Source organism: Camelus ferus, chromosome 2 (genome assembly GCF_009834535.1).
Source record: "Camelus ferus isolate YT-003-E chromosome 2, BCGSAC_Cfer_1.0, whole genome shotgun sequence".
NCBI classification, from domain to species: Eukaryota; Metazoa; Chordata; class Mammalia; order Artiodactyla; family Camelidae; genus Camelus; species Camelus ferus.
The window spans coordinates 48725220-48742553 of record NC_045697.1 but is presented as its reverse complement, the minus strand read 5'-3'; the positions used below and the strand labels follow the sequence as shown (position 1 = coordinate 48742553).

Genomic DNA, 17334 nt, shown 5'->3' with positions numbered 1-17334 from the left:
GAGCCAGCCCATCCAGGGAGGCTATTCTGTGACTTAGCCTGGGGACTGCAGTCAGAAACATGCAACACAGGTTTTATGAACCCTCACACCTAGTAGTTAATCTCAGCTGGTCCCCTGGAGGTTGGTAGATGGCCCTGGAGGGCAGTGCTGGCACTCATCTCTGCTAGGGCTGAAAAGAATCTTGCATTGAAAAGCCTTAAAAAGAAGAGACAGTCTCATGTTCCTCCTCCTTCCATCTCTTTCCTATTTGCCTGGTCTTCCCACCAGCCCTTCCCTCCAACAGCCTGTACCCCAGACTTTCTGTCCCTTCGGGCCTACCAGAGAGGGCACAGGGGCAAGGAAAAAGAAAAGGGCTCAGCCATTGTGCAGAAAGGAGGGAGCCAACAATTGTGGTTTATGCAAAAAAAAAAAAAAAAAAAAAAGGAAGTTATTAAATGCCACAAAGCTGTTGTGAAAGCCCAGACCTGGCCGTTAGTGTTCCCCCAGCAGACAACATCAGGGTCTGGAGCAGAGCTGGAAAGGCAAGCTGTCTGTCAGGATGGATTCTACCAATGGCGGTCTTAGATGTGCTGTTTATGTTTGTGTCATCTTTATGTTCATGGGTTTGATGATGAGATGCCTTTGAATATATTTTCTACTTCAGCTTAAGCCAGATGGCCTTTGGGGTTCGTGTGCTGAGGGTTGTAGGAGAAATCCTAAATGGAGACCACATGATGAATTCTGCAAAAGGCTTTGATGTGTTAACTCTGGACAAGGCTCTCCCCACTATTATTTCCAGCATAAATTAGGTCTCTTTAGTTGTGTCTGTTTCACATGACATCTTAGCTGAAAGGAACTCTAAAATGAAGGTACTGTTGAAGACAATAATGGAAATAATTTGTTAATTAAGCTCATACCCCATGTGGAGGAAGTATGCCAGACAGTTAATAGACATTATCTAGAAACTTTATAGCAACTCTGTAGGATACGTATAATAATAGTGGCTCATTTGCTGAGTGCTGAATATGTTGCAGACTCTATTGTAAGTGCTTTACCGGAATTACTTTAAGTTTCTCAATGACCCTCTGAAAGCCATTGTGCCTTTGTACCCATTTCAGAGATGAGAGAACTGAGGCACAGAGAGGTCAAGGTCACAGAGCTGGTCAGTGGTAGGGCCAGGGCCAGGCTCCCAGCATTGTGTGCTCTGCCTCTTATTTTCACATTACTGACAAGGAGAGCCTGAGGCTCAGTGTTCACTTGCCCAGTGTCATTCAGCTCACAAGTGACAGAACCTCAACCAGGTTTTCAAACTTCACCCCAGGGTAATACTGAATATATTCAAACCAGGAATCTTAAATTTGGTGAGCAAAGTAATGTAACAAAGGAAGTGATGGCACTCAGGTAAAACTAAGGTAAAGTTTTAGTCCCTGCTGACTCCATGATCATCTCCCTCCCTGAAATACAAAGAAATCAACACCATTTGTTATCCCACCAGTCTCAGCCAAGGCTTGTGCAGAGGAGAGACAGAAGGCATGGTACCGTCTACAGATTCCTGCTTCTAGGATGGGGTGCAAGGGCTACCAGTCGGTTCTCCAAGGCTTAGAAAGATCCTCAAAGACAGACATTGAAAACACACCACTGGTACCCAGCATGGCAAACCCGCTCTGAGCCTGACGCAGGGGACAGTCTGCTCAAGAGGAGGCCCTGAAGGTGCAGTCGGGGTGTTTGGACATTCAGGAGCCAGGACCCTCCTAAGGAGAAGAAATGCATCTGTTCCTGTGGCGGACCGCATTGGCCACTCGGGGCTTAACATTTTTCTCAGACTCCCTGGGAGTATGGAGGACAAGATTTATGGGAATGGTGTGGGGGGCCGGGGGTGGAGGGTGGATTGAAACGGACACACAAAAGGCTTGCCTCCAGCGCAGCGGAATCTAAACCATCTGAAATAGCTCGGGCTCAAGAGTTGGCATGTGCTTCTGAGCTGCCACCCACTGCACAGAGCGAGGACCGCTGCACTCGGAGATCGCTCTCTGTACGGCGAAACCAGCGGGGACTTGCCTCAGGGAGCCACTTCTTTTGACAATTTGCCTTCGTGAGTCCAGTTTTTCACTTATAATAGATACTGAAATATAGGAGGGTTCACCTTCATCATAGTTAATAATCTTTCTTCTCTCTTGGCTGGAAAAATCTGGTCTTCTCTGATTGGGAAGTATACGTTATTGTTTCACAGAAACACAGGAGAGGATGGAGACCTTCATTCACCTTCCTTGGGGCAGAGCACCGGGGTGGGTGCAGGCTTCGCCCTCTGCACTTAGCTGTGCTGCTCTGGCCCCGGGCTTCTTTCTCATTCATTTTTCTGTGTCAAAATCCTTCATGCCCCCTGCCCGTGAATACCATCACACTCAACTTCCTGTTTTCCTCTTTTTCCAGAGATGCGTGTGCAGACCCAGGCCCTGTAGATACTGGCACCTCTGACTCCTTCAGCCCGGAGCACCTCACCTCTGATACCCCACACAGGAGAGCAGCATGGTCAGGAGGAGTTAAACTGCGGCTGAAGCACAGGTAAGAGGCACAGAGGTCTGTGCTGAGCGGTTCCAAAGAAGAGGGACCTGGGGGCAAGGCTGGTCAGGATTCAGGCTAGTTAGAGAGCTGAGAAGGGACCAGACGAGGACGTCAGATGGAAACTCAGAGATCAGGAGGATACCACCTTAATGACCGTTTTCAAGCCAGATTCTGAAGAAGCATAACCTTCCTGGGAGGTAATCCAGGTGTCCCTTAAATCATTTGATACGAATATCTTTTTTTTTCTTTTATTATAAGAAATTTTTAATTGAAGTATAGTCAGCTTACAGTGTGTCAGTTTCTGGTGTACAGCATGATGTTGCAGTCATACATACACAAAGATATATTTCTTTTCATATTCTTTCTCATTATAAGTTACTACAAGATATTGAATATAGTCCCCTGTGCTACACAGAAGAAACTTGTTTATCTAATTTATATGTAGTAATTAGTATCTGCAAATCTGGAACTCCCTACTTGTTCCTTCCCACCCCCCTTTCCCACTGGTAACCAACCATAAGTTTGTTTTCTATGTCTGTGAGTCTGTTTCTGTTTTGTAAATAGTTCGTGTCTGATGCAAATATCTTTTTAAAAATATACATTCACAGCTGTTTTTAAAACTATAATTAAAAACTCTTAAAGAGATACCAGGGTCTTACACTTGATAAATGACTAATACCTTCACTTGTATGAGATTGATTTGTTTCTGAACTGATAACTCATTTAAAACATCTCATCTCTAATTGAGGGATGTCCTGAGATTACAAAGTTAGCCTAATAAAAATTTGCAACTACTTGCCTGTGCTTCCTCTGTGCTAGGGCTTTGCATACCTCATCAGATTCTCACACCAGAGCGGATAGTGTAAAGGCATCTAGGTAGGAGGTGGTGGATTCAAATTCAGGCTATTTGAGCTCATAGCCACCCAACTCTATCCCCGCAACAATCAACATAACAGAACCTCCTCCATAGGGCGACTGTGGGAATTCAATGTGAGCCGGTATTCAAAGCACTTAGAACAGAGCCTGCTTGTGGGGAGTGAGAAATAAATGTCAGGTGAAGTAAATATTAGGTGGTGGCATAATGGTGTCGTGGTTATTATTCTCATCATCCTTTCATCACTGTGACACGAGTCTGTGTGCCAGCCTGAGAGACAGTATAATGCAGTGGGTAAGATGCAGTCTGTGGAATCAGACTGCCTAGAATCCAAATCTTGGTTTTGCTGCTTACTGTATAACTGCAGGCACATTATTTAAGCTCTGTTTCCAATCTGTAAAACGAGTTTAACAACTATTCTACCTCCTAAGGTTGCTGAAAGGATTGAAAGTGTTAGTACACCTAAAGCATTTAGAGCTGTGCCCAGCACATCATAAGCACATCATTAGCACATCGTTGTTACCAGTTACCCTGATTTCAGCTTGGGAGGGTTCTTGCATGTAGACACATGGGCTTGGGTGATAAATAAATAAACATTATACATTTAGATTTATGCAGTTACCCATGTCTGTGGATATGCAAATACACATTAAAATATTTGTTACATTTTATATAATCAAAACTACATTTGTATCTGGTGTCTACAGTTAAGTTCTTGGTAAGATTTCACTTGAAAAAAGGATTGAAAAGAAGTTTGAACATAGTGGTTGAGGGCAGGCTGAGATTTGCAGAGGGCTCCCTCTATCGGAGAGGCAGCTGGCGAAAGGTGGCTTCAGGATCAGCCTGAAGAAGCTGAAACCCCAAGGTTGTTGCTGTTCCCTGCGGCCTCTTAGGATCTTTAAAACGTAGAGGATCAGAGCCTTATATTTAACCAGACTCCACCGAGCTGTGTAGGTTAACAAAGTCAGTGCCAAACTACTTGAGGCCGGAAAGCTGTAGTTAGGAAGTTACTGCTCCAGCCTCGGAGGACAATGCCCAAGACATGAACTAAGCAAGTGGTGATGGGACAAGAGATGAGACAGATCTGGGATGAACTCAGGAGGCAGATCAAGAGCAGATGAGAGTGGAAGAAGAGAGGTTAAAGAGTGTGACTCCTAAGTTTCTGCCTCGGGGCACTTGGGGGTAATTTGGGGACCATTAGTCAGGATGATGAAGGCCAGAAGAGGTGAGACTTAAGTTGGAGCCAAGAGGGTGAACAGTGAAATCACACAGACCTGGTTTTGAGCTTGAAGCAATTGAAATATTTTACAGAGCAATCCTTAACAGTTGGATAAAACAAATGAACCTAAGTGTATATCCAGTTGGTGTCCTAACCAAGCAGAGATTGTCTTTATAACCACAAAGAGATTGTCTCTAAAACACGTTGGGATTGCCCTCAGCATGGCCCAGGCTGGCCCCTTGCGGTCTGTCTAAATGATGGGAGGCTGCAAGGGAGCAGATAGGCAAGCAGTTTCCTTTTGAAGAAGTCATGACCTGGATGTTGCATACATGACGCCTGCTCATGTCCTATTGGCTGTAATTTTTCCTCTATTTTACACTCGAAGAATTTTACATGCATGTGTCTTGCCACAATTATATCATAAGCCCCTACAATAGTCCACCTCATAATTCCTTCGTATCCTCTGAGGTCTCTGCAACCCAAGTGTTACTGATGTAGCAGTAAACTTGGAAGCTGGTGTGGTTCTCATCCAATTATACTCAGATCCCAAATCCTGTCTGTTTTGTTTTTTACTTTTTATTTTGAAATATCTTTAGACTCATAGAAAAGTTGTGAAAATAGTACAGAGATTTCCCATCCACTCATCACCCAGCTTTCCCTAATGTTAACATCTTTTAAAACCATAGTATAAATATTAAAACTAAGAAATTAGCATGGGTGTCAATACTATTAAGTACAGACTATAAGACTTTTTAAACTATAGGCTTTATTCAGATTTCACCTTTTTTTTTTCCCCTGCCAGTGTCCTGTTTCCATTCCAGGATCCTACGTTGTGTTTAATTGTCATGTTTCCTTAGTCTCCTTTAATCGTGTTTCCTCAGTCTTTCCTTGTTTTTTGTGACCTTGACACTTTTGAAGAGTATGGGCCAGTCTTTTGTAGAATGCCTTCTGTTTCAGTTTGTCTGATACTGTCTCATGGTTGGTTTGAGGTTATGTATTTTTGGCAAGAATACCACCGAAGGGCTGTGTGCTTGGTGCGTCCTCTCCGGGGTTACGTGGTGTTTACTGGTGCTGTTAACCTTGATAACTGGTTAAGGTGAAGTCTGCCAGGTTTCTTCACTGTAGAGTTATTATTTGTCTCCTTGTAATTGATACATATCTTCGGGGGAGAGATCTTTAGGCTATGCGAATATTCTGTTTCTCCTCAAACTTTCTCCCATTGAGTTTAGCATTTATCGATGGATATTTGCTGCAAGTTATTACTGTAATGTTCTAAAGATGAATTGTATTTCCTTCATTCCTTCCACGTTTATTAATTGGAAGTCTTCTGTAAGGAAGAGCTGTCTCTTCCCTCCACTTATTTATTTATCCAACTATTTCTATCAGTAAGGATTCCTTCATGTTACCTTTTTCTGTAGGTTATAATCCAATACTCTCATTTATTTTATTGCTCAGAGTTCTTTGAAGCTGACTGTGGTCTAAATCCTGTTTTGAAATATGGAAAGGGGTGAGGTGCTGTCTTTAAGGAGAGCAGACATGATGTGCTTATCATCTTAGGAGTCTTACAAGTATTGAGGTAGAAGGTTAGTAGTGGGCAGGGAGCAAGTCTAATTCATGACAGGTCACAGAAGCCTACACTGATTTTGGAATTGAAAAGGACTGGGATCACCTTATGAGCCAACTCCAAGTCCAGTGGGTCATGGGTATATGTAGCTCCTTTTTCATCGAGAAAAAATAGCCAGAAAGGATTTTCTCACTTATTTATAAGAAAAAAGAAGACACTCCCTCCCTCCAGGTGTATTCAGGGACCAGCCAAACCACCAAGTTAAAGAGAGAGAGAGAGAGTGATGCTCTTAGTGGTCCAGGGCTTAATATTCTCACACATCCAATCTCATCCTTCCTTTCCTGCTTAGATCCCTGAATTCTCTCTTGTCTAACTTGTCAGTAAGAGCCCTATGACCTAACTTATCTCGGCAAAAACTTCTCCCTAAAATCTGTCAAGCCTTAGGCTAGGGTGGTTCAATGAGTGAGTTAAAGAGACAGAATGTTCCAGCTTAAAACTCAAGATTTTCCAAGCCATTGCTTTCCTCCATGAACTCTCACCCCTCCCTTACCTTCCACCACCAGTCACCACCGTCACTATGATGACCGACTCCTCTAACCATTAAGCCATACCTCGTGTTATGTGCTCTGTAAAGTTAAATGGAGATGAATGGGTAATGGAAGCTCAGGGTTTGACTCTGAATCCGTTCTCATTTGGGCAGCAAGGTGAGCTCAGCTGGCACTTGCACTCCTGCTGGCAGTGAGTTCTGTCCCCGTGCTGCTCACTTAGCACGCTCAGAACAGCGTGCCTCGGGAGGCCTCAGTGGATGTTGGTATTGCCCCCTTGCTGTAGTGGTCTTCCAAACTGGGGGAAGTTTCAAGCAATTAACATGCATTTTTGCAGACAGTGGCATTTTTTGCATGTGGAGGAGGGTGCAGGTTTGGCAGAGAAGATCAATTAGAAAGGAAATGTCCTGATCGCAGTCTGATGCATTTTATCAGCAAATGGTTTTCCTTCTTTCCCTCCTCCTCCTGTGCACAGAATAGAATTCTGGCATTTCCAAGCCATGTGCTATTGTCTAAGGTGCTGGTTCTTCTCAGGAAGAGTCACTAAGGTTCACTTTTCTTCCCTCTTAGAGAGCAATTAAAATTAAATTTTAATTGGCAATTTACAGAGGTGGCTGGGAATGAGTCCCTCCCATTTGCATGAAGCTTAGTGAGTTCTAGGCGGTTCCGGCTGTGTGACGGAGGAGCGTGGAATTGTTGGGAAGAATTTGCAGCTCTGGGAGGAGGAGCAGAAAGAGCAGGAGCAGGGTGAAATGGCTTTTTATGCCACTCCTGAGTGTGACACGCAGTTGCCCAGAGGGTTGCTATCTAGGCTATTTATCTTTGCCCCAAGGTAAGCTCACTGTTATGTTAGAATGAGATTTAGAATCTCGAATTGCAGGATTCTCAACTGACAAGCCTTTCGCTGGTGTCTTTTTCATGTTATGTTGTATGTATCTGTTTATAAAGAAATATTAGTAACCAACCACATATTAAGTTTAAGCCCATTTCTCTAAATTGTCATGAAAATTCTCATAATTTGAGGACCTCGTGGAATGCAGTGTACTATCAATATTTCTGTGTGGGGATTTTCAATCATTCTCTCTCCTATATATACAGTCACCATATTTCTTCTGATGAATGTGTTTAGAGTGGGTTTTTATCTCATTCAGGTTAGCAGTTGCTTTGTGTTGTGTGCTTCATGGTTTTGCTTCCCCATTTCCCCAGGGAATCTCAGGGTAACAGTTTCTGTTTCTCACGAGGAATGGCCACTTACCTAGGAACTGGTAGCCAAGTTCTCTATTCTCATTGCCAGCATTTGTAGAAAGAAAGGGAACCTGTGACTATCATCTCAGTTTTCAAGAAAAGGTGTGGTCTTCCCATTTAGCTTTGAGTTTACATGAAAAGAAGTGTTTACTGAGAGTGCCGATTGTACATTATTTCACCCCATCACAGTCAAAGGTTTAAATACTTAATTATCTTTTCCCTTATTCACGATAATTTGAATTCAGCTTTTATCTTTGTATGATCTTTGAATTGAAACTTTTGTCCGGAGTTGTGCCTAATGTCAATGCGTACACCTAGAGATGCTTTTACTTAAATGGAAATATGAGGTGGAAAAGAGCAGGTGGCTGCAATGGTCGTGGTAATGTTCTGGATCCCAAGGTGACTTGAATATTTATTTTATTATTCTGGGCATTCATTTTATTATTATACCATGTAAAAGGTAAAAAAGAAAATATGAACTGCTTAGATTACAAAACACATATGGAGAGAGGGATCCAGGGCTGGTTTTTCAAGTTTTATTTGGCGTTCTTTCACCTGAAGGTGAATAAGAGAGAACATTCTTCTGAGTTTTATTATTTTCTCCTCAACAGTGTCAGGTTATGTGTGAGTGACGGCGGTGGTTAAACTCCTCCTTGCTGTAAAATTTATTATGGAAATGTTGGCAGATGGGAACTGAGAGGCCGGAGCAAACATTCTTAACGTTGGCAGCCTCTCTGCCTTAAACCTTCACTATTCTTTTCATTCTGGTTTCAGTAATATTTGAAAACTTTATTTTAATGAACAGTTCTTTTCCAGTATGATTTTAAAATATAGATTCTTTTGGCCATTGCCTGAGGTTCTTATCTGACATTAGTGTTTTTTGTCCTTTCTGTTGTTTTCTTGTCTTTAATTTCTCACTTGTGGCCTCTTCCTCTAAATGAGAAGAAAGTGAAATAGGGACAAAAAAATCACAATACAATGCATCAAACTTACTCCAGAAGAGAATGCTGTGTCTTTAGTGTTGGAAGTTTGGGGAGCACTTATCTGTTTTTGTTGAATGGAATAATGTGTAGAAAAAAATCACTACCAAAAGGCAAGGCTTCTACCTCACCCAAAAAACAGCCTTTCTTTACTGGTTTTGACAAATGAAATATAATTTACACTTTGGCCTTGTATAAAAATTAATTAGCTTGATTTTGAAATATCTTGGTTGGTATTTGGTTTGAGGAGTGTCCTTTAAAACTTCAAAGGGCAGTCTTCTGTGGGTTTACACACGGAGGAGGGTGTCCAGCTGTCGTGGTGGGTGTCCTGCCTCCTGCCCTCAGCCCTGCAGCCCCGAGTGGAAGGGGAGAGCCCTGCATAGCGTTCATTGTGTCCTAATTTGTCCAACAGGGGTCCCCTGGGAGAGCCTCCGGGAAGTTCAGGGGCACACACAATGTTTCTAGTTCTCTGCATCTATCTGATCCTCTCTGAGATCCATGAGCATGTATTTGTGGGTGTCTGCCTGTGTGTTAGTGTGTGGAAGATGAATACAGCACAGAAGTGATTTCTCCTCTCTAAGCCCTAGCAACCTAGTCTGTGGCACAGAGAAGTAGTGGCAAAGACACTTAAATCATAATATTCAGTATTTGAAGAAATCAGTAAAAGCCAGTCCCTCCTTCCTTCCTCAAACAAATGAAATGTCTGGTTCCAAACTGAGAACTGAGAAGAAGAAAGTGTTAATAATTAGAGCTCATGCTAGTCTATGTATGCTATGCATTCTATTCCATTGTAATTGAATTTGGAATTTGAAGAAAAACAAAGATGCATGCTATTATAGACGAGAGATGTGTTGGCGTCAACTTCTGCCATGACTTACAGGCAAACGTTGGAGTGTGGGGAGGAGAGTTGACTATTCTGATTCCTCTGTATGTGTCAGTCGAGGGGAGGAGGGGAATATTGAGGAAAAGATATTTCAGCATCACCACCCATTCATTGGTGACTAACTGAAAAACACTGACCCCCATGGCTAGACCTTCTTTTTTATGGTAATAGTTTTGTGTGATCATCAATAAAATTTCAACTTAAAAAAATGTTTCAAAATGGAGAATAAGGAGGAGATAAACTAGTAGTGAAAGGATGTTGGAACAGGTGTGGAGGAGTTGGATAAAGTCTCTTATAAGAAAAGGAGGGGAGGGTATAGCTCACTGGTAGACCGTGTGCCTAGCATGCATGAGGTCCTGGGTTCACCCCCAGTACCGCCATTAAAATAAACAAACAAACAAACCAAGAAACTGACCTGATTACCTTCCTCAACCAAAAAAAACCCCAAACAAACAAACCAAAAAAAGAGGTTTTTTTAATTATGCAAATTTTAGATGTTGGAATCTTATGTGTGTGTCTTTTAGCATACTTTACTCTTAGTTGTGATTTAGTTGCCAAAGCCAAAGTCCTCAGGGCATATTATCAGGATGTGACATTTAAAAAGAACTTCTCTTTCCAGAAAGAACTGTGTGTTGCTATCGGGTTGTATTACCTAATGCATACCTTTCTGCCCACTGAACCACTTTTTAAAGACACAGATTTTTAAATATTTATTTATTTACTTATTTATTTATTATTTTACTGCTGTTGATGGGCTTCCTTCCTTTTTTTATTCGATTTTTTTGAATTTTACTGAAGTAGAGTCAGTTTACAATGTTGTGTCAATTTCTGGTGTACAGCATGATAGTTCAGTCATACATATACACACATGTATTGGTTTTCATATTCTTTTTCATTATAGGTTACTACAAGATATTGAATATAGTTCCCTGTACTGTATAGTATAAACTTGTTGTTTATTAAAGACACAGATGTTAGTGAGGCAATTATAAAAGCTTTGGGAAAGTTTGCTTGTTAGACTTTTCTATAAATTCCAAAAGTCTGAAGCATAGCATTGAGGAGCCCAGTTGTCATGGAAACTAGAGGTTAGGGATGCTGAAAAGGGCTAAAGGATTTCTCAAAAGCAATGTCTTTGCCAACTGTGTGTTAAGGAACAGTTACCACCTTTTTTTCACATTTTGGAAGTTGATGCATTTTTTCAACTCTAAAAATTCTTAAGAGCTTGTCTGTCTCCTGTGAATATGTAGAAAACATATCTCAGTATAGGGTAATTTTCTTTTTTATTCCAGAAAGTGTTCCATTTGGATTTATGAATGGAACAGTGTTACAAGTGCAGCCTAGTGCAGCTTGACTTGCTTGTAGTTATCAGTGACTGTATATTTTTATCATCAGTATTTGGGGAGCATCATTTTCCTGTAAACAGGAAATGCCTAAAAAGGCATTGTTCAAATACAAATCATCTATTCTTCTATACCAAAGAAGATATAATTGTAATTCCCTAAAGAATTATTTGCACAGCGACATTTAATTATTCATATTGTTTGTTTCTTCTTTGAAGCATGAAAGGGGCAATTTAACAATAACTACCAAAATTGCAAGTGCATTTTATTTTAAGCCAGCTATTCCACTTCGAGGAATTTCTGCAGATATGTCGGCAAGATAGAAAACAGTGTGTGGATGTAGTTATTCCCTGAAGCATTATTTTTAATGACAAAAGACTGGAAATCGAAAAGTGTCTACAGAAAGGGTCTGGTTAAATAAGTATATTGTATGCACACAATGGAATACTAGGCAGCTAAAAGGAAAAAAGAAAGCTATGAGGAAGCTCTGTAAGTACTGATATAGAATTTAAAAAAAAACAAGAGGTCTCTTTCCTTTTGTGAAGGGACCAAAATGAGATATGTTTTTATTTGTTTGTACTTCATCATAACAAAGTACTGGAAAAGGTACGTAAGAAATTAACCCACAGAGGTTCCCTGTTGGGGGAAGAGAAATGGGTGGAGGGGCTGGAATATGAGGAGAGTAAGACTTCTCAACGGCTTCCAATTAAAAAAAAAAAAACCCTGCATTAATTAATTACCTATTCAAAATAATACCTAAAATAAATATGGGGAAAATACTAAGATTTGATAAATTTTAGTAATGAGTACATGAGTGTTTTTTTTTATTAATTTGAATGTATTTATGTATGTCTGAAGTGTTTCATGATTTTTTTAAATGATGGGGGAAAATAGGGAAAAAATCACAGCAACACACAAAAAGAACCTTAGGAAACATACTTTAAACCTAAAGTCCGTCAACAGATGAATGGATAAAGAGGATATGGTACATATATACGAAGAAATATTACTCAGCCATAAAAAAGAATGAAATAATGCTACTTGCACCAACGTGGATGGACCTAGAGATTATCATACTAAGTGAAGTGAGTCAGACAGAGAAAGATAAATATCATATGATATCACTTATATGTGGAATCTAAAAAAAAAAATGACACAAATGAACTTATTTACAGAACAGAAATAGACTCATAGACATGGAAAACAACCTATGGTTACCGAAGGGAAGGGGTGGGAGGGATAAATTAGGGATTTGGGATTAACAGATACACACTGCTGTATATAAAATAGATAAGCAACAAGGACCTACAGTGTAGCACAGGGAACTATATTCAGTATCTTATAATAGCCTATAACAGAAAAAAATCTGAAAAAGACTTTTTATATGTATATATATATATATATATATATATATATATATATATATATATACATATAGTATAACTGAATCACTTTGCTGTACACCTGAAACATTATAAATCAAGGATACTTTAATTTAAAAAAAATCAAATTTAAAAAAAGAAAAGAAGCATACTTTAATCCCCTGCTAAGCTCATGGTGTTCAGTAAGTGTATCATGAAGACTCTCAACCCAAATCCATGACATGTTCATTCTAATAGACCTAATTTACAGAATATATTGGTATAATTGTTTCTCCTTTTTCTTTCTTTTTTTCTCGTGGGGGGTGGGTAAGACTAGAACCTTGTTACGATGGACTTTGTTGTCTGTGATAGCGTTGTGCACCTAGCAAATGACGGCAGGTAGGGTGTTAGTAAGTCGATTGAGAAACATGATATTGTATCCGGTAGTGCTGGTAGTCCGAGTGTATTTGATATTCGTACACATTCAGTTCACGTCCAGTTGATGACTGGCATGGTATATGATGTTAGTGGGCCCAGAAGAGCCCAAGCAAGTCTGTCATAACAGCTCATCAGAGAACAATATCAACAAAAAAATTGACTCCAACTCTTAGAATTTCTTATTTTCCAAGTTATGGTTGTCACCTTCTCCATTTATCCAACCCTTCTGGGTTATCTAAATTCCCGCTCTACTACCAGGCCTTGCTAGCCAATGTCAGACGTGAGCATTTTGGGGCTTATGCCAAAATCCTCGAGAGCCTAGATGGCCCCTTATAACTGGTTGACCTTCCTACCATCTGCTCTCCACTCACAAGGCTCTGGCTACCCTCTGTTCTGCTGCTTGGAAACCTCACCTTTATTCCTGCCTCAAGGCCTTTGCATTTCTTTGTTGCTTCTGTGCTAAACACTCTGCTCGCTGCTCTGCATGGTTGACTCTTTCTCATCATTTAGATCTGGTTCGAATGTTACCCTCTCAGAGAGACTGTCCCTGACCCAGACCAGGATCCTCAGTCACACTCTCACATCACCCAGTACTGCTTCCTTCAGAGCCCTTCACAACTACATGAAAATATCCTGTTTCTTTGCTTACTTGCCTATTGTCTCCCTCCTCTGTCAACCTCACCTCGTTGTCATTTATACCGCTTGTTGCTCGGAGGTTAAGAGCACGGGCTCTGGTTTAAACATCAGCTCTGCTCCCCACTGCCCTTGTGACTGTGGACGAGTTGCTTAGTCTCTCGTGATGACCTCATTTTCTCCTTAATGGTCTTATAAAGATACAATGTAAAGGGTAAGTGAGAAAATACGTATATATCAAGGACCTAGAATGGTGCTTGGCACTCGGGAGGCACTGAAATGTTTTTTGAGTGAATGAGTAATACTGTGATGCTGTTGAATATTTCTTCTTGTATTTGAGACTCCCCAACAAGATGATAAACTCCTTGAGGCCATCTGGGACCTCCCAGAGCTTCAGCTGTACTTCTGCAAAGTAGAAGGCACATTGTAGGTGATCAGTGAATACTGTTTGAAAGACCTGAACTGCTTTAGTGTAGATATCTCCAAAATATGCTTTGCATTCCTGAATCTCTCTCTGTTCCGGGCAAAATCATCTAAGAAGGACATCGTGTCACTTGCTAGTTCCAGTTTCATCAGCCTACCCATCCCACGCGACTGAGCTTCCTTGTTTGTGGTTAGGAATGCAACAAAAGGGCTTTGTTTGAATTACGCCCACACACAAAACTTAGTTTGCTTGATTTTAAAATTAAATGGTCTTCTGACTCTTCCTGATATGCTCATGATGTAATGTGCTTTAGGAAAATATTTCCTTATCCTCTTAAAGATCAAAGTGATCCTAAAATTTAAAAGCGTGCTGTGCTCTTTAGGAATGCTTATTAAATTATTTGCATCATTGAAAAAGTCACTAAACAGCTGTTTGACTTTTTTGGTTATCTCAAGGTACAGTGAATTATATTTTTAAAATGGGAGGCTATTCTTAAAATACTTTGCTTTTTAATAGGTAACACATGTACATGGTACACAATTCAAAACTTACAAAAGGAAACACAGTGAAAAATAAGTTTTTCTCCCCAGAGGCAGGCACTGGTTCTAGTTTCTCAGGTGTTCTTCCCATTATATTCTTTACAGTAATAAACATAAGTGATTATGTAGGTCTTTTCCCCACATACTGCATGCACAGTTCCTGAATCTTAGTATCACCCTTTAACCGTATATTTATGAGATATTTCCATGTCTGTGTATAGAACTACTCATTTCTTTCAATGACCACATGAGTATTTCCTCACATAGAGGTACCACATTGACTTAACTGATCTCCTGCTGATGAGCATTTAGGTTGCTTTTCAGACTTTTGAGGCATATATTTAAAAATCTTTTGCTAAACGTTGCCAAGGTGCTCCTGATTCAGGTTGTACTCATTTACACCCCTCTCCAGCAAGGTATGCGTGTTGGTGGGCTATATTTTAGTCGCCTTTTTCATTGTTCTTTTCCCTGATTTCATCACTTAGCTGTACATACTGGAAGAATCTTACAAAACAAAGATTTATCTCTGAAACCTTCTCCTAGCATATGCTCTGCGTCCAAAAGAAAGGGGCATATTTTTCAGAACCTTATGATTTGTTTGTTTGTTTCAAAATCACCCTGTTCTTAATGTATTGCACCTGTGTGAAATCTGCCCACCCCAGGGCACATGGTTACCTCTCCAGGCTACTCCAGAGAAGCAGCTCCCCAAGCTGGGTTTCCTGTCTTGGCATTGCAGGTCTTGGGCACTTACTTTATCTTGCAGGAATTATTTCTTTATGATTTCTGTATGATTTATTGATTTATGTAGGAATTATTTCTAAATGGTTTATCATTTACTATAGGATTACTTCATTTGGTCTCACTACCAGAATGTAAGTTCCGTAAGGGCAGAGACCACATCTTCGTTATTAAATCTTTTAAATATCTCTAATCAGTTCCAACTCTTCAGTCCCTATCCGCCATGCCCCTGGAGCCCCACCTACATCAAGCCCCTCCCTTTTCCCTCTTTGTGGCTTCCTAATGAAAATAGAGGACAGTGGGTGTAACATCCTTTAACCATCCTCCCACCGCTTCCTTTCATACATAAGTATGAACATCTTACCTCCTCCTTTCTTCTCATCTCAGTGTAATTGGCTTGACTTCTGCATGTGGTCATGCCGTCCTCCTGTGCCCTAGATAGAATGCCATCCTTTCCTACTTCCTCCCGAGTCTTAAGGAGTGTCAGCCTCTCTTCATCCTCTGCCTTCAGCTGTGCATGCATGCTTTCCCTGTCTCATACAGATTTGCTCACCCTTCTCATTATTTAAAACTAAACAGCAAGAACAGATCCTTTTTACTCCCTGGCCCCCTCAAGTCTTCTAGTTACCTCCCTCTTTCTCCCCTTTAGAACCAAGTTCTTGAAAAATTTCTCTGCCCTTGCTGTCTCCATTTTCTCTCTCATTTACCTTTTGGCCCATCATAATCAGGCCTCTGCCCCTGTCATTCCATTGCAAAGACTTCCCACTCTTCAAATCCAGTGGCCATGCATCTGTCCACATCAGACTAGCCTCTCTGTAGCGGTTGGAATGGTTGACAGCTCCTCCTCCTCGTTCTCCCCCTAGGAGTCTGTAGAAGCCTCTCCTACTTCTCTGGACACTTCCTGTTAGACTCCCCCCGCCCACCCCCCACTCCCCCACCAAATTGTGATAGTTCTCGGAGACCCATCCTTAAAGCACTTTTTGTTGGGCTCCCTGTGCTCCTCCCCAAGCAGCTTGTCTTTTCTCAAGGGCCATGTGTTTTGTGACCCCTACATTTCTGTGTGCAGCCCAGACCCCAGTCCTGTAGACCGCACTGCCTCCCGTATACCCCCACTGACAAGCCCGCAGCACCTCACATTTGCATGCCCTGAGTGAGCCATCAGCTGCCCTGCTCCAGTTCCCTCCTCTTCCTCTCTCCACCCCCATCTCATAGTTCTTTACATAGGTTAATAATATTACCATTCTCATACAAGCTATAAACATAAAAGCCATCCTTCCACTTTGACTATACTCTGTCTACACCAGCTCCATCCAAGTAGTTACTAGGCTGAGCGTTCTGCCACCTTAGTGGCTCTTAGATCTCTCATCAACCTTAACTTCACGGTCATTGCCTTAGTGCCGGGCCTTTATTGTCTCTTACCCTGGGCAATACAATAGCTTCCAGTCTTATCTCTCTCAAATTTATTCTCATTATTGGCAACAGCTTCCCGAAGCTCATATTTGAACATACCCCTCCTTGGCTAAGGTTCGTTGGTGGCTCCCAGTTCTACAGGGTGCTGTCCACACCCTCGGTGAGGGACATGAAGATCTGGACACCCCCCCCACCCCGCCTCTCCACCGTCCTCTGCTGCATCATCTCTCCAGCCACTTGAGTTGCTTGTCCTTTTTCTTGTGCCTTTCCACACATTTGTCATGCTATTTCTTCTACCTGGATGTCCTTTTCCATTTCTTGCCCCTTCCATGTGGAGAAATCGTTCATGGTTTAGTTAAAAGTGAAACCCCCTGTTCTGAGTTCACCGAGCACCTTGTCCAGGTCTCTGTCACGGAGCCCATCGTGCCATGTTCTAATGGTCCTCTACTTGGCTGTAGAATTACTGTACTGTGAATTATTTGGGTCTAATGATACTTTGTTCATCTTTGTATCACCAGGGCCAGCACAGTGGCTGACATGTAGAAAATCTCTATGAATGTCCTTGAATGAATGGGAAGGAAATTGTAGAAAAGTCCAGAT

The 17334-nt window shown here is 41.3% G+C and overlaps 1 protein-coding gene across 2 annotated transcripts in view; it reads left to right on the top strand.

The window, feature by feature from the left end:
- The window catches only part of SHROOM3 (shroom family member 3), a 297161-nt gene that overhangs the window by 236871 nt on the left and 42956 nt on the right, over window positions 1-17334 (top strand). For both annotated transcript variants that reach the window (XM_032457483.1, XM_032457490.1), the window contains one exon: window positions 2410-2541. In XM_032457483.1, coding sequence (XP_032313374.1) covers window positions 2410-2541 — 132 coding nt within the window. The remainder of the gene's footprint in view (window positions 1-2409; window positions 2542-17334) is intronic.